At 51.0% G+C, this 21063-nt stretch overlaps 1 protein-coding gene across 8 annotated transcripts in view; it reads left to right on the forward strand.

Annotated features, from left to right (window-relative positions):
* Positions 1-21063, forward strand: part of LOC123758649 (uncharacterized) — a 91826-nt gene that overhangs the window by 50377 nt on the left and 20386 nt on the right. For 4 of the 8 annotated variants that reach the window (XM_045743203.2, XM_045743187.2, XM_069328803.1 and 1 more), the window contains one exon: positions 12254-12357. The exons of 3 other annotated variants lie outside the window; for them this stretch is intronic. In XM_045743203.2, coding sequence (XP_045599159.2) covers positions 12254-12357 — 104 coding nt within the window. Of the gene's footprint in view, positions 1-5311; positions 5479-12253; positions 12358-21063 lie in introns of those variants that run through there. One more of the 8 variants, XM_045743217.2, reaches the window with a different exon arrangement.

A 21063-nucleotide genomic window follows, 5' to 3' on the forward strand; every position in this document is an offset into this window, starting at 1 on the left:
ATTCAGACTGCTTCCTGGTGGTTCATTGCCTTAACTGAGGAGGTTCGATGCGGTCCTTGGCTCTTTAGGGTTGGTCGCTTCGGGTGACTCGTCTGCTGAGTTCTCGGGGTTTGGCTCTCCTGGCGGTTCACGTCTGGGGGGGTGTGCAATGTCCTGGCGGACGGCCTGTCCAGGTTCGTTCCCCTGTCCACGGAATGGATGGTCGATGCCAACTCCTTCAGTTGGCTCTGTCGGACGTTCAGGCGGCCGGAGGTGGACCTCTTTGCGTCGGCGTGGTCGAGGCGCGAGGCGTCTTCCGGTTTACGTGGCGTGTTTTCCCGACTGCGAGGCCGTCGGGATTGACGCTTTTCAGCAGGACTGGTCGAGGTGGGGGGTTCCTATACCTTTTTTTTCCCGGTTCAGCTGCTGCTCCTGGTCATGGCTTGCTTGGAGACTTACCAGGGTCGAGTGGTCCTCTTGGCCTCGTGGTGGCCGGCCCAGCAGTGGTTTCAGGCCCTGCTTGCCCTGTGTCCGAACCCGGAGGTTTTTCCGCGGCTCCGCCTGTTTTAGGACATTGGGCCGGTCCGGTACATGACTGGTTCGCTTTTCTCCGTGTGTCTTCGTGTTTGGTGTTTTTGACTCGTGTTTATCACCATCTTTATGGTGAGCAGGTGGCTTCCTTGTTGGTATCTCACCTGCGAGTTTCTTCTCGGCAGCAGTATAAAGTTTCCTGGCGGTCCTTCCGTTTTTTTTTTGACCCTTCGTCGTTGTTCCTGCTTTCGGTTTGGGTGGTGTTGTCCTTTCTCTCTTGGTTGTTTCAGGACCATCATCTGATGCCTAATACTGTCGCCTCGTATCGTGAGGTGCTGGTGGAGGTGCTGCAGCTTTCTTTTGGTATTGATATTACTTTGCGCCGTTTCGCAAACTGTCTCAGGCATTATTTCACCTCCGGCCTGCTCATGCGCTGCCTGAATCGTCCTGATCATTGGACAGAGTGCTCTTCTATCTTTCCTCGCCTCGGTTTGTTGTGGCTCCATCGGTTCAAGATTGTTTTGCTAAGGCTCTTTTTCTGTTGGCATTTGCCTCTGCGTGGTGGAGCTTCATGCTCTTCTCCAGCGCAGAGATTTTTGCTTCTTTGGTCATGGTCTTCGGTCTGTTCGTTTGCAGCCGTCTCCCTCTTTTCTGGCGAAGAATGAGACTGCTGCTTTCTGGAGGGGTCCTTGGGTTGTGGATGCTTGGTTTGTCAGGCCGGGGTTCACCATGTATTGTGTCCGGTTGCGGCCCCCTGCCGTTATCTGCGCGCCACTGCTTCTGTGTCCGGGGACGCGCTTTGAGTTGATCCGGTTTCCCTTCTTCCCTGTTCGCGGGTTTGGGTCTCTCAGGTCGCCCACAGAGTTATTAAATACAGCCAGTCTGCGGTCTATCCCCGTGCCTATGACGTTCGTAAGTTTGCTGCTCTTGCTGCCGTCTTCAGCAATATTTCTTGGGCTGACATTTGGGCACGGGGATTTTGGCGGTCGAACAGGGTCCTGGCTGCACGCTACCTGGTGAACGTTCCTGGGCCTAGTTGGGCCTGTGTTGCTTTAGGTCGGAGTATGCAGCCCGTTGTCTCGTCTTTGCATTGAGGAGTGGAGCACCGACCGCCTCCTGGGTAAGTCCCCTTGGTTGTCTTGGTAGTCTTTGGTAAGGTAGCTCCGGGGAGCTGTAGGGTCTTCCACAGAAAACCAGCGTTGTATGTAATGAAACGCCTTTTTCTGGGTGAGTCCCGGAGGCTCCCCGGCATCCCTCCAGCCCTCCGGTCGGCAGTTTTTCGCGTTTTTTTATATCCAGCCTCAGAACTGGAGCGTGGATCGCCGGCTCGGGAGTCTGGGGCTCCCCCTTCCCCCTCCCCGGGACGGGGGGAGCGGCGCAGACATGCGGCGCGGCTCATGTGATGTCATGCTTGTTTGCTCGTTTTTCTTTTGGGAAGTTTTGTCCACTCGATTGGCAGTTTTCATTGTTAACCAGAATAGGGGTTTGTTTTGCGGTGCTTACCTTTCTGGGTGCCTTTCCCGGTCGATGGCTGATATAGAATGCTCCAAATCACATGTGCATTTCTATGGGCTATTGCTCCCCATGCCTCTGTGAGGGGGGGCCAGGTTCTTGCTCGTGGTTCCCGGTAGGCTAGAACTGCACCCACATTGACTGATGCAAAAGTTAGGATATCCATATCAGCCATGGATAGCTTCGGGGAGCCACCGGGACTCACCCAGAAAATGGCGTTTCATTACATTCAATGCTGTTTTTTTTGTTCATTTTTTTGCGTACGGTTCAAAATACATTTTATTTGGTTTTACGTGCTACTCCGATGTATAATGAACACGTACACTATATTATGGCAGTAAAACATCCGTACTGTCCGAAGACACTGTGTTACGTGCATGACACTTGTGTACACATATGTTGCACATATTTACCATGTATATATATACTATCTATTTACACACTATACACTGCCACTCACTATAAACATTCACAATCAACACATTCAGAACACCGCGTGTGTGAGCAGCCACACCCAGCATGCCCTCTCTTACTCCAACATTTTACTCGCCAACATTGCTCCTCCCACCATACTGTTGTTGTTTTTGTTACACTATTTACACATGTTATATTTACCTATCTACATGTTTTATTTACCAGAACTATGCAAGTAAGCCGGTATTGTGTCCAAACAGTATAGTGGCCACCATACACTGCATGAGAAATCACACACCAGACGACACTGCGATTACGATGTCACCTTCCTCACCAAAACAGCTCCTCTCAACATACTCCTGTTGCTGTTATTACACTACATACACACACACTGTATATACCCATGTACATGTGTGTTCCCCATAGCGAACCACTAAGCTAGTATGGTGAGCAAAACAAAAGTGGCTGCCACATACAGTGAGGCTACCTCAATTCTCTCCCTCCCTCCCTCACCAAAATTCCTCCTTCCACAATACTACGCACAACGCTAATTATAACCACAATCCTGCTATTTTCACAATTCTGGTCACTAATTCCTGTAAATGAATAATTGACCACAAGTTTGTTTTGAAATGGAACCTAAGAAGTCATTTTTTTTTAGATATATACAAGAGTTGTTACATTCTTGTACAGCCACTAGTACGCGTAGCGTTTCGGGCAGGTCCCTGGAATACGATCCCCTGCCGCGAAGAATCATTTTTTCATCCAAGTACACATTTTACTGTTGTGTTAAACAGAGGCTACAGTTAAGGAATTGCGCCCAGTAAATCCTCCCCGGCCAGGATACGAACCCATGACATAGCGCTCGCGGAACGCCAGGCGAGTGTCTTACCACTACACCACGGAGACTGTGGAAGATTCTTCCACAGTCAAAGATTCTTCGATGAAGAATCTTCGACTTTGAAGATTCTTTGATGGACGAAATAATGCTGTGGTGCTGTGGCTAGCACTGTGAACATCGTGAACAGCATTGAATCACTGATATTTGAACATTGTACCCAGTCATTATCACACTCAGGCTCTTCTATAATACTATCATGGCTAAATAATACATGTTATATATATATTTTGACATTGTTAGGTGATGCTGTGGTCACACGCTGAACAGCAGTGCTGTGCGCTCATGCTGCGAGCGCCAGTCATGGTTGCTCACTCACTACTGAGGCTCTCACACCCAGGAATGTGGATCATGATTTTTTTTTAAAGATGGCGTCTGTTTACAAGAGCCCTGAGGAAGCTGATGTGAACCCCATGTAGCCGCGGGAGTTTTGAATGGATGTGAAAAATACAAATACCTGGAGGCGCATAGTGCACCCCAGATGTGGGTCTGCAAGCGTGTTGCGCAGTTAAAGGGTTAAAGCCCAACACTAATTGGGGCAGCACTGGGGCTTCGAATCAGGCACACAAACCCAGACTGCTGCAGCCTAGAAAACTTAATCCAAATAAGCAGTCATTGCCTGAAGACTCCACCAAAGAGCTAGAAGGAGAGCAACATGATGGGATCAACTCCCACATGACTCGGTCAGGGATGAAGGTGTCACAGACAATGAAGGTGTCCACAGCAGGCATCAAGTGGAGGCAGATGGACCAAACGTCGCCGCATGGCACGGACGATGAGCCACCCTCAATTTCACATGAAGCAAAAGTGGGTTCAATGGTTATACCACTAGGACCATTTCTGAGCCCAGTAGGCTCGGAAATCTGTACACCAGTTGATTGACCGTTGAGAGGGGGACCAGAGAGCCAGAGTTCAACCCCCACAAGCACAACTAGGCGAGTACTGAACCTTCAGGAGATTTCCATATCATGCAGAGAATGTGACCCTACAAGAAGCCCTTGCACTAGGATACTATTCAATCATACAGGCTCTCTTTGATGATAACAATGTACAGAGATAATAGTTAGCCAACACAGCCAGGCTGGTTCCATTGTGAAAACTGACCTCAGCTCATTGAATGCAGCTCGTAAATCACAGAGCGCCCCAACAGCCAAAACCGCATCCAATCCGAGAAAAGTTGGTCAAAGACCACTGACTTGCCCAGGATGAGAGCCTCCGCAAGCAAGGAGGACCTCCAAAGGGGTGATCCCCGAACACTTCAGAAAAGATAACCCTGGCAGTGCAAGGGTAGCACTAAAGGAGCACCCAGGGAAGAGAATCCCTAAGCACACGCAGCTCCAAGCACTCTTAACTTCTGGTTCACACTACACCAAAGTGCACAGGAATAGTCACAAAGTCAAAAGCCCAATTAGCTGAAAACTGCACACTTGAGCCAAAGCGACAGAGAGGGCACCTTATATTCATTGTCATCAGAATAAAACTAAGGGTGGGTCAGCTGGTTGACCCTGACCTGCCTGCCTCCCTCCTTGTATACAAGGGAGGGGAGGTTGGACAAGTGGGCTAGCACTAGTTTCGTGAATTTTCCGTTGTTTACATTGAGGAGTTCTTTTGCTGTTTTCTTGAGGCTGCATTCTAGTTTATAATCAGCATTGGTCTGAACAAATCCACAAGGGCCATGATAAGGATTCGAACCTACGTCCGAGAGCATCCCAGACGGTGCCTTAATCGACTGAGCTACGACATATATCGTAGCTCAGTCGATTAAGGCAGCGTCTGGGATGCTCTCGGACATAAGTTCGAATCCTCGTCACGGCCCTTGTGAATTTGTTCATTTGATGCATCACGCTATTGTGTTTTCTGTGTGCAGCATTGGTCTGTTTAGTTTTACTGAATTTGAGTGCTTCCCTGTTGGTGGCAGACATGAATAAATTCATAGTGATTTTATCATAGTTCTATCACTTAATGTTCCTCTTACAGGGGGGCCCAGGTTCTGGCACATGGGCCCCGGTTGACGAATAGAACTCCAAGACTGATGGCACTTAGTATGGCACTCTGTCAGAGATAGTAGCTTCCGGGAGCCATCAGGGGGCTCCCCCCTGAAAGGCAGAAAGATACAACAAGCAAATGGCCCCTGCAGAACAGTTCGAGGGATGGCTAGCACATAGCTGAGATGCAGAGGGACCCACTGCCACTGCTTCTGGTGACCCAAGGTGCACATGACTATTTTAGTCAAAATCAGCAAGAGACCTGGCTTGGAGCTGGCTGTTGTCCAGGGGCTCTGGGCCACCTAGTACCGGCCATCAGTGCTAACGTGTTTGAGCTAGTTTTTAGTAAAAAAAACCAGCGTTGAATGTAATGAAACGCCATTTTCTGGGTGAGCCCCGGAGGCTCCCTGGAGCTTATCGGGCTAATGTGTGTTATGTTAGACCGGGACATTAGCTAAGGAGTTCAGACCTACCAGGGACCAGCGCCAGAACCTGGCCCCTTCAGAGAGGTTTCAGGGAGCAATGGCCCTGGAAAACCCCATATGGTTGGGGGTTTTCCTTATCTGCCATCGACCGGGGTTAGGCACCCAGAAAGGTAGGCGTAACAAAACAAACCCCACATGGTAAGACACTACAACAAAAACCGAACAGAGAGGTAGAAAACTCCCTACAATCCCAAGGAAACAAGCAAACAAGCAAACATCACACTTTACTGCCGCGCCGATCGTCCGCGCAGCCCTCCCCACCCCGGGAGGGGGAGGGGGGAGCCCCGGACCTACCGCGCCGGCTGCCAAGCTCCAGTTCGGAAGCTAAGCTTCAACCAACGCGAAAAAACCGCCGACCGGTGGGAGGGAGGGTTTCCAGGGAGCCTCCGGGGCTCACCCAGAAAATGGCGTTTCATTACATTCAACGCTGGTTTTGTGTGGGGAGCCCCTACGGCTCCCTGGAGCTTCATACCCAAAGAGAAGGAAAAGAAAGGGCTAACCCGGGAGGCGGCCGCCACAAACTCTGCAACGCAAAGCCAAGACAACCGGTCGCAAACCTGCGACCCAAGGCAACAAGAACGCCCAAGAACAGACGCACACATGGATGGGCGGCCAAAAACCTGTGCGACCCACAATTCCCTGCGCCCGAAATGAGCCCGAGACGTCACCAACACAGCAGCAATTGCTGTAAACGTCTGAACAGCACGGGCGCAAAGACAGACCGCAGTAAGAAGGAAAACACTGCGGACGACCCGGGAGACCCGAGCCCTGAAAACAGGGAACGAAGGAACCGGATCAACCACAGCGCATCCCCAGGCACGGTACGCCGGTAACAGCAAAAAGCACAACTGGACAACACAGGACGCACCCCCCGGCCAAACCAAACAAGTACCAATACCCCAAGAACCCCTCCGGAAAGCAGCCGTCTCGACTGTCGCCAGGACAGAGAAAGGCTGCACACCAATAAAGCTACCACCAGTACCAAAGAGGAGGAAACTGAAACCGAAGGGGCTACCACAAACTGAGGGGAAGAGAAGAAGGCACCCTGAACAAGGACCAGGATGGCTCAGGCGACTCATGAGCAGGCCGGAGGGGAAACAAAACGCGAGAAGACGTAATAAACGTCATACAATCTCCAAGACGAAGCTCGCAGGTGGGACACCGTCAACAAAGCCACCTGAACACCATAGAGATGGCGATACCTGCGTCAAAATACCAGACGCGAAGAGCCAAAGAGAAGGCCGAACCAGTCACGGACAGGACCGATTCGGCCTGCTGAAAGAGGCGAAGCCTCAGGAAAAACGCCCCGGGTACGGACACCTATCAAGCAGCGTCTGAAAAGAAGGCCGGGCCGGCCACAGTGGAACCATAAGGACTGTTCTCGTGGAAATGGGCTGCAACTGAGCCAGAACCCGAAGCAACAGCTGGACCGGGAGAAGAGGTACAGGTACCCCCCACCTCGACCAGGCCTGCCGAAAGCCTCCACCGTGAAGTCCTCGCAGGTGGGAAGGGCGCCACAAAACGGGCGACGCCTAGACCACGCCGACCCGAAGACGTCCATGGCCAGGAGTCCATAAGCCCAACAGAGCCAACAAAACGAATCGGCGACGACTGGCCAACCCACGAAGAGGAATGAACCGAGACAGCTGTCCACCAGGACGCAGGACACACCCCGGACACGAACCACACGGTTAACCAAACCCCCTGTGGTTCCGGCAAGAACCACCAGAGAACAGTCCAAACAGAGCTGAACGGTAGAGTACCTAGTGACCCAAACCCTCCGAAGCGCAAACCAGACAGCCATGAACACCTGAACCGGGCTGTGAGCCCGACGGACAGACAGACTCCATCAACCTCGGCCGACCTGGTGAGCACAGGTCACAAAGCCCCAGCCGAGAGACGACCCGTCCGTGAACACATCGAGCGAAGGCTCGGGGAGCCGCCAAGGCACGGAACCCCGAAAACCCCAAAGAGGAAGCTGGTGACGCAGCACCAACACCAGATCCCCAGAGGAACCCAAGGAATGCAAGAGGCGGAAGTGGAGTCTCCGTAGGAACCAACCGACGCCGGAGCCAAACCCGACTCCGCGGGCAGACAAGCACGCCGAAGTGCAAACTCCCGCACAACCGCCCAAGCAACCGCTGAGCAACCCGGGACCCCCTCCTGAACAGCCAAAGGCGGGACCACAGCCACAGTAACACTTCTGGAGGGAAGACAATGAGGGGCCCAAGAGCCTGAAACAAGGCCCAGGTCCGAACCCGGGACGGAAACAGAAGGTAAAACCTCCAGATCACCAGGAAACCAAACCCAGCGATCTGGAAAGAACCATCCCCTGGCGAGCAGACAAGCGGACTGACTGGGAGCCCACTCCAGCCAGTCGTCGAGGTAGGCCAGACACCGAATCTCAGACGCAGACAGGGCACTAAGATCCGGTAAAGATGCAAAGAGTATACAAAGTGCCCTTCACAAAATAGGGAATGCAATAAAAACAGCAAACCTGAAGCCCCACCACCAAAGCATTGTATGACAATCATATTAAGACATATTATGACATTTATTATCAAAGCATTATATGACAAAGAGTGCTGGGAAGACGGGACACCACGAGAGTAGCTCTCATCCTGTAACTACACTTAGGTAAGTACACATAGGTAATTACCAACCGTGCTAGCCCCAGAAAAACTGGAGAGGAACGTGCCAAGAAGTGACCTGGAGGTCCAGGTCCACCAACCATGCACCCGGCCCTAACAGAATCCAAACAGGAGACAACAGTCCTCCGAGCAGGGCAGAGGATCCAGGGCGCAGACGGAAGTAGTCCAGAAGAACTGCTGACTGGAAAAGCTCATGACTGCAAAGAGCAGACGGGAAGCCCAGAAGGATGGGGCGGATCGACCACGCCCCACGCACCCACGAAGAGGAAATGACGAAGCGCAGGGAAGAAGCCCACCCCGCCAGCTCTGAACCCCCCCCAAGGGGGAGAAGCCGTCCTCCGACGCCAGCAGAGGCCGGAAGACAACCCAAAGCGCCCACCAACAGCGGGACCAAGCGAGAGGCAACAGAGCAAGCTGCTCCCCCAGCGCCCAGTCAACAGAGAAGGGAACAGAACCCCTTCAGAAAGAAAAAGTACACTACCGAAGTCATGAGGAGAGACTACGGGAATGAAACCACACTTCGCTGGAAGAGGAAGTGAGGGGAGACCTGATCACCACATACAAGATACCCAAGGGAATCGACAGGGTTGAGAAGGACAGGCTATGTAACACAAGGGGCACACGCACTAGGGGACACAGGTGGAAACTGAGTACCCAAAAGAGCCACAGATAAAATTAAAGTTTTTTTTTTTTTTTTTTTTTTTTTTTGAGTGGCAGAATGGGAACGGGAAAGCACTAAGAAGTAATGTGGCGACTCCTCACACAAGTAACGAGGCTGACCCCCATACAATGTCACATGTAGACATGACAGAGCCCAAGAGGCACAGGAACCGATACACCTGTTGACGGACGGTTGAGAGGCAGGACCAAGGAGCCAGAGCTCAACCCCCACAAGCACAACTAGGTGAGGACATATATTGTAAAAGCACAAGCCGCCGACTAGTGGCAAAGAGCACTATGCCGGCCAGGCAAAGAAGGCACAAAACTGCATCAAAAGGCCCACCTCGACAGCAAAACCACAAAGTCCCAGCACAACCACAACATGTGCCAAGACCCAAAAAGCTCAGTCTGCAAGCCAGGAAGACCCCAGAACCCCAAAAGGCAGAACCGGGTCACACGAGGAAACAAAGTCCCCTGAACCCACAAAAGGGGGCCCAAGAGGAAGAAACCTCCAGAACGAAACCAAGGAACCCAAAGGAACCCAGAATCGAACCAGGGGGAGCCCAAACCACCACATTTGCCGGCGGAGAACACCACTAAAAGGCAAAGCACAGACCCCAGCAGAACGCCCTGGGAAAACGGTCCCAACAGACCGAAAACCGAGGGGCAAGGTGTGGGAGCAAGCATACCAGCCAGGGGCACTGAGCCTAAACCCAGAGGCTCAGACCCAAAATCAACACCCAAACGTTCCCAGAGGAACAGGCAACGGCAAGAAAACACCAGAAAAACAAAGAAACGACAACAGGAGAACAAAAACCCTGCAAATTTTTTGAAAACTCACCAGAGACGCTCGCTCGCACACCCAGACGCATGTAAACAAACCGCAACGCCGCCCTGGTGGCCACGCCGGGAAACCGGCAGACGAAAATGGCCGCCAGCAGGGGCTGTGACTGACGCTTAATACACAAAAACACGCCAGCAAATGTGGGAAGCTAGCAGACTGGAAGGGCGAAAAACGACGCCCAACAGCAGAAAAACCCCTGAAGGGGCAAAACCGCCCCAGAACTGCTAGCAGGCAACCCCCACAGCCCCGGGAACCAACAACAGAGGCCCCGGGGCAGAGCCGTCCTCCAAGCCCTCCGCCCTTAAAGAAAAGCAAGAGCCCATGGGAAAGGCAACAAGAAAGGGCCGCTGGTAAGACCCAGAAGCCTTGGCAGGAGGCACAGGCTCAAACCTCCGTCCCCAACCCGAACGGGGCATCCCCCGAAAACCGCCCGAGTCTCTGCCGCAGCTGAACCCCGCCCCGACCCCGAAACCCGCAGACGGTCCGGAGCCGGGAACATGGAGAGAAAGGGGCGAGCAGCACCTAACCAAACGGGACGGCCACGGGGCATTCGAGTGGGAAACCAACCTAGCATGTTGCAGCAACCTAACCTAGCTTGCAACACGGATGCCGCCTGTACTCTGAACAGTAATAACATCAGGAGAGTACTGGAGAACAAGCAGAGAATCACTCGCAAGACTCCGGGTCAAGGTGTCAGTGACCCAACAGGCAGCATGACGGAGGTAAAAATGGCGACTGTCACCCGGAGACAAGGGAACAGCAACCAACGATCCCGTTCAAGACGGGTTGGAACCCGGAAGACACATTCAATGGTCCCCCGAGCCCAGACGGGTTTCCAGGGCCCGTAGGGTAACAACTACGGGAAGCCCGGGCAAGGTGTTGCTAACCGGTGAAGAAACCCAAACATAACAAGAGGGTAGATTATAGCACTGAAAACCCCTGAGACGTGTACAAGCACGGGGGCCTAGCAGAGGGCCGCCAAACACTACCAGTGGAACTATAACCACCTTAGGCAGACCCCCACCAGGCAAGAAAATGAAAAACAAAAGAAAAACCCCGCAAAAGTACACCGTCTCCAGAGGCAACAGAAACCGGCCGCCGCTTAGGTGGCAGGCTGCGCAACACCTTGACGCCCTAACCAGCACAATACCAATCCCTACCCAGGGCCAAACAAGGGCCCCAAGCCCCAGCTGGCCCCAAGGGCGAGGCAAATGCCGAGCAGCAAGAACCTCTACGGGAATGGTTCCCGAACGCCCCAGGGAAGATAACCCTGTAACGCAAGGGCAGTACTCACAGGGCGCTTAGGGAAGTCAGCCACTAAGCACATGCAGCCCCGGCACTGATGAAGTACTCCTGGCCACCGCACACCACAACACACGGCAGTGAACGCCACACAAGGCAAACACCGCCTAGGAAACTGAGGCCAGAGAAGCGTCAATCCCGGTTGACATTAGCGAACGAACTGGAGCTTGGCAGCCGGCGCGGTAGGTCCGGGGCTCCCCCCTCCCCCTCCCGGGGTGGGGAGGGCTGCGCGGACGATCGGCGCGGCAGTAAAGTGTGATGTTTGCTTGTTTGCTTGTTTCCTTGGGATTGTAGGGAGTTTTCTACCTCTCTGTTCGGTTTTTGTTGTAGTGTCTTACCATGTGGGGTTTGTTTTGTTACGCCTACCTTTCTGGGTGCCTAACCCCGGTCGATGGCAGATAAGGAAAACCCCCAACCATATGGGGTTTTCCAGGGCCATTGCTCCCTGAAACCTCTCTGAAGGGGCCAGGTTCTGGCGCTGGTCCCTGGTAGGTCTGAACTCCTTAGCTAATGTCCCGGTCTAACATAACACACATTAGCCCGATAAGCTCCAGGGAGCCGTAGGGGCTCCCCACAGAAAAGTTGTTTGACTGTTTCAATGCTTTGTTTCCTATGAACCTTACAGTTGTCTGTAAAGCTTCACTGACTATTGATGCTTTCCTGGTGAGATTAACTTAGTGTTGGTGCCAAGGATCAATGTCCCCATGGCCCAATCTATGACTAGGCTTCCTGGTTAGTGGTCTGGTCAGTCAGGCTGTTAGGCATAGCTGCTTGCAGCCTGATATTTAAGTTTCCTGTTCCCTGTACCTCTGTGAAAGGGATGGGGGTCCAGGTTTTAGCTCTGGTCTGCAATAGACCAAACAGGATTGATGTGACCCAATAGTTGAGAGCCATCTAAGCAAAATTTCTACAGGGAGCACCCAAAGGGGTCTGCCTAAAAAAAGCGGGTGTTATAGGTGTTATAATCTTTACACCAAAACTATATTTCACAGGTGAACTTCACTATGGATCTATGTTCAATGTTCTGAACGATGATACCCACCACATAATCCTTGAGAAAAGTGTTCCAAACATCAGGATGAACACCCTTCTTCAGGTATCAACATTTTGGTTATTCTAATCATTCATTAGTTCAAGAAATATAAATTAATTTTATATTTTCTTGGAAAAATTAAAATGTGAATATTTAATGAAAATATTTGCTCTTCATAATAGGTACTTGTATTAACAGGTTAAAAATTTATGACCGTTTATACATTCCAATTATTCTGCCAAGGTTTGATGGCTAATACGTACAGTATATTTAAACCTATTCTTATAACCTAAGATTCACTGCTCACCTTGTAACTTGAGATTAACTACTAATTCATTAATTTTCCGAATCCCTATGCCTTCTAGTGGCTTTCCAAGACGGTTCCATTTAATCACCCAAACCCGTAATAACACAACTATACATAAACATCTTGTAAATTAGGTGGAAAGGAATTAAAGAAACTCTAATAAAGAATGAGATGGAGGGATGGTTTTGGATAGTAAACTGCCGCCAAAGGAACACACACAAAGAACATTATGTGAGGAGCATATGCATTGCTTTCCAACTTCAGACTTCCTTTTGATCATATGGTTGGTGAAATATTAAAAAAACTGTTCATGACATTTAAGAGACCAAAATTGGAATATGCAGCAGTTGTATGGTGCCCAAATCTCAAGAAGCACATAAATAAACTGGAAAAGGTGCAATGGCATGCTACAAAATGACTTGGAACTGAAAAATAAGAGTTACGAGGAGAGACTAGAGGCGTTAACATATCAAAACTAGAAGATAGAAGACAAGATGGTGATATGATCACCACTTACAAAATACTAACAGGAATCGAGCAAATTGACAGAGGAATTCCCAAAACCAGCAACTTCACAAACAAGAGAACACAGATTCAAGAAAAAGAAACAAAGGTGCCAAAAAAATTTGAAAGTTTACTTTTGCAAACAGTGGTAGATGGTTAGAACAAGTTAGGTGAGAAGGTGGTGGAGGCCAAAACCATCAGTAGTTCAAAGCGTTATACAACAAAGAGTACTGGGAAGAAAGGACACCACGAGCATAGCTCTCATCCTGCAACTTCACTTAGGTAATTACTTAGGCAGTTACACATGATCTGGTAGCTGAGTGGACAGTGCCCGGGATACGTAATCATAGGGTCTGGGGATCGATCCCCGGTGATGGCAGAAACAAATGGGCAGAGTTTATTTCACCCTGATGCTCCATTTCCCCTAGCAGTAAATAGGTACCTGGGAGTTTAATGTTACAGGCTGCTTCCTGGGTGTGTAATTACCTAAGTGTAGTTACAGGATGAGAGCTATGCTCGTGGTGTCCCGTCTCCCCAGCACTCTTTGTCATATAATGCTTTGAAATTACTGAAGGTCTTGCCCTCCACCACCATCTCACCTAACTAGTTCCAACCATCTACCACCCTGTTTACAAAAGTATATTTTCTTATATTTCTCTGGCAGCTCTGTTTCGTTAGTTTAAGTCTATGACCTATTGTTCTTGAGGTTCCGGGTCTCAGGAATTCTTCCCTATCAATTTTATCGATTCCTGTTACTATTTTGAACATAGTGATCATATCGTCTCTTTTTCTTCTATCTTCTAGTTTTTGCATATTTAATGTCTCTAACCTCTCCTCATAGCTCTTGTCCTTCATTTCTGGAAGCCACTTCTAGTTTTTGCATACAGTATTTAATGCCTCTAACCTCTCCTCGTAGCTCTTGTCCTTCAGTTCTGGAAGCCACTCAATGGCATGTCTTTGCATCTTTTCCAGTTTGTTGATGTGCTTCTTAACACTTTCGCCCGGGCATGACGCAGCATTGCGTCATCCGTTTACTGTCGGTAATGCCGGGGATGACGCAGCATTGCGTCATCCACTTTAAATAATCACCAAAAATCAGGTTTTTATACAATTTTTTGGGGACTGGTTTTAAAATGCGCGCCGATGTCTTCCCATTTTCTTTGTTGAGCCTCGTGGCCCTCAGGCTGCTTGGCACACGCCGTGGGTCCATTGTTTTCGCTCCACTGTTGTGACCAATGTCGCCTCCCCTCACATCTCAAACGTGTGAACATTTCGGCTATTTTCCATGGCTATATTTCTTACTGCGGCTTTAGAAACTATCTACGCTTACTCCACGATGGATAGTGATCATGAACAAGGCCCTTCCAGGAAGAAAATTGCGAAAGAAAGGCTTGAAAAGGGCGGGAATTGGGAGTGTAGTTGGAAGGCGTCTGAGCGCTCACTCGCGGCTAACGCATGGCCCGTCTTCAACTCGTCGGCGGTTGGAGCGTGACCAGGTTTTTTATTTTATATGCTAATGTTCCTCTAGAGAATTCTATTGCGAACCCATTGAGACCAAAATGAAAGACCTAGGACGAAAATTGATGTGACCAGAGTGAAAATAGTGAAAACATTTTATCACTTGCGCTCTCCTGGGTAACTCGTTCGCACTTTCTCTGTTTGCTGTGGGTAATTGGCCGGGCTTTTGGAGTTTATATGCATTTAGTGTTGTAGAGAATTCTATTGCGAACACAATGATACCAAATTTAATCTCGTAGGACGAGAATTTAGGTGACAGTTGGAGAGTATACACTTTTCAGAATTTACGCGCGCTCCCATGACACCCTGGGACCCAAATCACACAGTTGAGGAGTGACGCGCGGGGTACGCCAAAGTGTTAAGATATGGTCATCATACAACCACTGCATATTCCAGCTTTGGTCTAACAAAAGTCGTGAACAATTCCTTTAGTATTTCTCCATCCATGTATTTAAAAGCAAATTTAAAGTTAGAAAGTGTAGCATAGGCTCCTCGCACAATGTTCTTAATGTGATCTTCAGGTGACAGTTTTCTATCTAGAACCACACCTAGATCCCTTTCTAAAGATTTATCGCGTAATTTATAGGTTGTGTGGGGTCTATGTCCTCCAATTCCACATTCCATAACATGGCATTTATTCACATTAAATTCCATTTGCCAAGTGTTGCTCCATATACTTATTTTGTCCAGGTCTTCTTGAATGGCATGGCAATCATATATGTTTATCTTCCCTATTAACATCATCAGCAAACATGTTAATATAATTCTGTATTCGAACTAATAGATCGTTTACGTAGACAATTAACATTACTGGTGCAAGAACTGAACCCTGTGGTACTCCCCTTGTGACATTCCTCCAATCCGATACATAGCCTCTGATTACGGCCCTCATTTTTTGTCAGTTAGGAAAATTTCATCCATGTTAGAGGCTTACCTGTCACCCCACCACTATGTTCCAGTTTCCAGAACAACCTCTTATGTGAAACTCTGTCAAAAGCCTTTTTTAAGTCCAGATATATGCAGTAAACCCAACCATCTCTTACCTGTAAAATCCCTGTGGCTCGATCATAGAAACTGAGTAAATTCATTACACAGGATCTCGCAGATCGAAAACCATACTGTCTGTCTGATATTAAATAATTTTTATCCAGGTGTTCTACCCATTTAGTTTTAATTATTTTTTTTCCAATATTTTGACTGTTACACTCGTCAATGATACAGGTCTATAATTGAGGGGGTCCCTGCTGCCACTTTTGTAGACTGGAACTATGTTAGCCTTTTTCCACACATCAGCTACAACTCCTGTACACAGGGATGCCTGAAAAATTAGTTGAAGTGGAATGCTGAGCTCAGGTGCACATTCTCTCAGGACCCATGGTGAAATTCCAACTGGACCAACTGCTTTGTTCTTACTTAGCTCCTTGAGCCTTTTCTGGGGGGAGTCCATACGGCTTCCCGGAGCTTATCCAGACTGATATGCTTATGTCAGTCATGTGTATGGAGTTCTGTGGGCCTACCGGGAACCATGAGCCAGAACCTGGCCTCAGAGAGGCACGGGGAGCAATGGCCTATAGAAACCCCCGTGTGGTTGGAAGCATTCTGTGTCTGCCATCGACCGGGTCAGGCACCCAGAAAGGTAAGCGTTCCAAAACAAGCCCCTATTCTGGTGAAAATTGCTACCAATAGCCGAACACAAGGATAGAACTCCCCAAAAAGAAACGAGCAAACGAGCATGATGTCACACATCGTCGCACCGCTGCCTGCTCAGCTCCTCACTCCCCAGTAAGGGAAAGGAGCAGCCCCCAGATCCCCGTGCCGGCTATCCACCCATCAGTTCTAAGGCTGATGCTAGAGGCAGAGGTCGTGTGCTCTGGTTCCAGTGATTTTTCAGCACTGCTTCGAGTGTGGTGGCTGTCTTCTAGGGGTGCGAGAACCAGGAATTATTCTACAGTATTTGGGCTGCTTGAGCCTAGGGTTACCTTTCTTAGGTGCCCTGTAAGTTCTGCCCTTGGGGCTTGGGATTACCTTCCACAAGTTCCTTGGGTCCTGCCTCTGCTGGGCTGTTTAACTGCTTCGTTTATCGGCTGCCCTTTGGGTGCTTGGGTGTTTTGTCTCCCTTATTTACCTTAGGGTAAGAGGCAGTTTGCACTGGGCACAAGGTGCTGAGCAGCTTGTTTTCACCATTCATAGCGGCCGGCTCTGTTCCTTTGGGTACATTGCGGGGTCTTGTTTTTCTTTTTGTTTGTGCCTTGTGTCCCGTACCAGTTTGCACTGGTATGGGGCACAAGGTGCTGAGCAGCTTGTTTTCACCATTCATAGCGGCCGGCTCTGTTCCTTTGGGTACGTTGTGGGGTCTTGTTTTTCTTTGTTTGTGCCTTGTGTGGGAGTCTGCCCTGCTTGCCCCTTGGCATCTGACCTAATACGGTTTTCTTCTGGTGGTGCCCCCTGCTAGGCCCCTGTGAGTGTACACATCCCTGAGGTTCAGCTTTAGAAAGTTGCTTGGTAGTTTTGGTCGCAGGTTAGCAGTACCCTGCCTGGGATTCCCTGAGCATGAGTTCCGTCTCAGGATCCTGGGAAACCCCACAGGGGCACGTGGGTCCGATGGATGTGACCCTGGAGTCCCCCCCCCCGCTTCGTGCGAGTTGCTCGGTCCCCCTTGTCTCAGGTGACACTCTCTGTTTTTGCCTCCGTCACACTGCCTGTTGGGTTGGGGACACTTTCGACCCGGAGTCCTGCAAGTTCTGTTGCTTGCTGGTGACTCAGTGTACCCAGTCTAATGATGATCTTCTACGGGTACAGGTGGCGCAGGCAATGCATGTGTGCTCGGTTGGTTGCTCACCCGGATGCCCCGAGGCTGCCCCATTTTGCTGAAAGGTACCCGGACTTTGGGGGTGGGTGGTCGCTTCGACCTTGGTTCAGTCCGCATCCCCTCGTCCTTTCCCTGTTGTGGTTCATTCTGGTCCCCCCCTTCCCCATCCTCTGCTTCTGGCCCTGAAGCGTCTGAGGGTTTCAGATTCGGGGCAGGGTTTAGATGGTCTTGAGACTCGGGCAGTCTTGGGGATGCCCCTTCCAGTGTGGCGACAGAGGCATTTGAGTCCGATCTCCCTGCCGTAGCCTCCTGGTCTGACCAGTCGGCCCCCTTCTGTCCGGCTTACGTGGCTGCTCCGGCCTTTTCTTTAGAGGCCAGTGCTCTGGGGGATGACTTGGCCCCAGGTCCTGTGGAGGAGGATCTTGGGGCGGGGGCAGGGGCTAACTTGGGGGCCTGGGACCCAACTAGACCCACCTGGGTTTTTCTGCCCTCTTGAGTGGGGCTTATTGTTACAAGGAGTTGGGTTCTCTTAACCCCCCATCCCTTCTGAGTACGAGTTGGATTTGATGTCCGCCCCTCCCTGGGTTTGGTTCCGTGTCCCCTCGGATGTGTCGGTTCCATCTTTCCAGAGGTTTTCGGCTTACCGCATCCTACTGTCTGCGATGCAGGCAGCCTTAGCGGCTTGCCTCCTGCGCGACCCGGATTATGTGTCGCTTATAAACAAGCAACACGATTATGCGGCGCATGTAAACAAACTGCAACGCCGCCCTGGTGGCCATGCCGGGAAACCGGCAGAAGAAAATGGCCACCAGAACAGAAGGCTGTGACCAACGCTAAAGATACGAAAACACGCCAGCAAAAGTGTGAAGCAAGCAGACTGGATGGGCGAAAAACTCCGCCGAGAAGCAGAGAACCCAGGCAGGGGCAAACCACCCCAGAACTGCTAGCAGGCATCCCCCACAGCCCTGGGAACCCGCAACAGAGGCCTTGGGGCAGAGCCGTCCTCCAATCCTCCGCCTTTAAAGAAAAGGAAGAGTCCATGGGAAAGGCAGCAAGAAAGGGCCGCTGGTAAGACCCAGAAGCCTTGGCAGGAGGAACAGGCTCGAAAACCTTCATCCCCAACCCGAACGGGGCAGCCTTCGAAAACTGCCCGAGTCTCGGCCCCAACTAAACCCCGCCTCGACCCCTAAACCCGCAGACGGTCCGGAGCCGGGAACAGGGAGGGAAAGGGGCGAACAGCACCTAACCAAAACGGGGCGACCCCGGGGCATCCGAGTGGGAAGCCAACCTAGCGTGTTGCAGCAACCTAACCTAGCTTGCAACACGGATGCCGCCTGTACTCTGAACAGTAATAACATCAGGAGAGTATTGAAGAACAAGCAGAGAATCTCTCTCGCAAGACTCCGGGTCAAGGTATCAGTGACCCAACAGGCAACATGACAGAGGTAAAAGTGGCGACTGTCACCCGGAGACAAAGGCACAGCAACTAACGATCCCGTACAAGATGGGTGGGAACCTGGAAGACACATTCAATGGTCCACCGAGCCCCGACAGGGGTTTCCAGGACCCATAGGCTGACTGCTACGGGAAGTCCGGGCAAGGTGTTGCTAACCGGTTAAGAAACCCAAAAATAACAAGAGGGTAGAGGACAACACTGAAAACCCCTGCGACATGTACAATCATGGGGACCTAGCAGAAGGCCACCAAACACTACCAGTGGAACTATAGCCACACTGGGCAGACCCCCACCAGGCAAATGAAAATAAAAACAAAAGAAAACCCCCGCAAAAGTACACCGTCTCCAGAGGCAACAGGAACCGGTCGCCGCTTAGGTGGCAGGTCGCGCAACACCTTGACGCCCAAACCAGTACAATACCAGTCCCTACCCAGGGCCAAACAAGGGCCCCAAGCCCCAGCTGGCCCCCAAGGGCAAGGCAAATGCCGAGCAGCAAGAACCTGTACGGGAATGGTTCCCGAACGCCCCAAGGAAGATAACCCTGTCACACAGGGGCAGTATTCACAGGGCGCTTAGGGAAGGAAGCCCCTAAGCGCATGCAGCCCCGGCACTGATGAGGTACTCCTGGCCAGCGCACAACACAACACACAGCAGTGAACGCCATACAAGGCAAACACCGCCCAGGAAACTGAGGCCAGAGAAGCATCTATACCGGTTGACATTAGCTTACAAACTGATGCTAGGCAGCCGGCGCGGTAGGTCCGGGGCTCTCCCCTTCCCCTCTCGGGGCGAGGAGGGCTGCACGGACGATCGGTGTGGCAGTAGTGTGATGTTTGCTTGTTTCCTTGTTTCCTTGAGATTGTAGAAAGTTTCTACCTCTATGTTTTTTTTTTTTTTTTTAGTTTTTTACCATGTGGGGTTTGTTTTGATATGCCTATCTATCTGGGTGCAAACCCCGGTCGATGGCAGATGAGGAAAACCCCAACCACAAGGGGGTGTTTCAGGGCCATTGCTCCCTGAAACCTCTCTGAAGGGGCCATGTAGTTCTGGTGCTGGTCTCTGGTAGGTCTGAACTCCTTAGCTAATGTCCCAGTCTAATATAACATACATTAGCCCGATAAGCTCCAGGGAGCCTCCGGGGCTCACCCAGAAAATGGCGTTTCATTACATTCAGCGCTGTTTTTCTGGGGGGAGCCCCGTCGGCTCCCCGGAGCTATCCCAGGCTGATATGCTAATGTCAGACTTTGGCATCAGTCATGTGTATGGAGTTCTTAGGCCTACCGGGGACCACGGCCAGAACCGGGCCCCCTCAGAGAGGCAAGGGGAGCAATGGCCTATAGAAGCCCCAGTGTAGTTGGAAGCATTCTATGTCTGCCGTCGACCGGAACAGGCATCCAGAAAGGTAAGCGCCCCAAAACAAACCCCTTTTCTGGTTAAAATTGCTACCAAAAACCGAACTAGTGGATAGAACTCCCCAACCGAAAACAAGCAAACTAGTGTGACGTCACACACCGCCGCGCCGCTGTCTGCGCAGCTCCCCCCTCCCCGGGAGGGGGAAGGGGGAGCCCCAGACCCCCCGCGCCGGCTACCCACGCCTCAGTTCTTGAGGCTGATGCTATAGGTGATGGTTGTGTGCTCTGGCTCCGGTGTTGCTACTGCACTGTGCTTTGCGTGTGGTGTTGGTTTTGTGGGTGCGAGAGCCAGGAGTTATCTTCAGTACTCGGGCTGCATGCGCCTAGGGCTGCCTTCCCTAGGTGCCCTGTAAGTACTGCCCTTGGGGCTTGGGGCCACCTTCCACAGGCTCCTCGGGGTCTGCCTCTGCAGGTCCGTTTTACCTTTCGGTTTTTCGGCCGCCTGTTGGGCTCTTGGGTGTTCTGTTCTCCCTTGTTACCGGCAGGTAAGAGGCAGTTTGCACTGGTAGGGGCGCAGGGTGCTGCTCAGCTTGTATTTCCCGACATCGCGGCCGGCTCTGTTCCTTGGGGTTCGCTGTCCTCTTGCGGGGTTTTGTTTTTCTTTTGTTTTTGCCTGGTGGGGGGTTCTGTCATTTTATTCAGTTTGTTTTGCCCTTCCACTGTTCTCCTCGGTGGCGCTCCCTGCTAGGTCCCCGTGAGTGTACACGTCCCTGAGGTTCAGCTTTAGAAGTTTGCTTGGTAGTTTTGGGCGCCGGTTTGCAGC

Source organism: Procambarus clarkii, chromosome 22 (assembly GCF_040958095.1).
Source record: "Procambarus clarkii isolate CNS0578487 chromosome 22, FALCON_Pclarkii_2.0, whole genome shotgun sequence".
NCBI classification, from domain to species: Eukaryota; Metazoa; Arthropoda; class Malacostraca; order Decapoda; family Cambaridae; genus Procambarus; species Procambarus clarkii.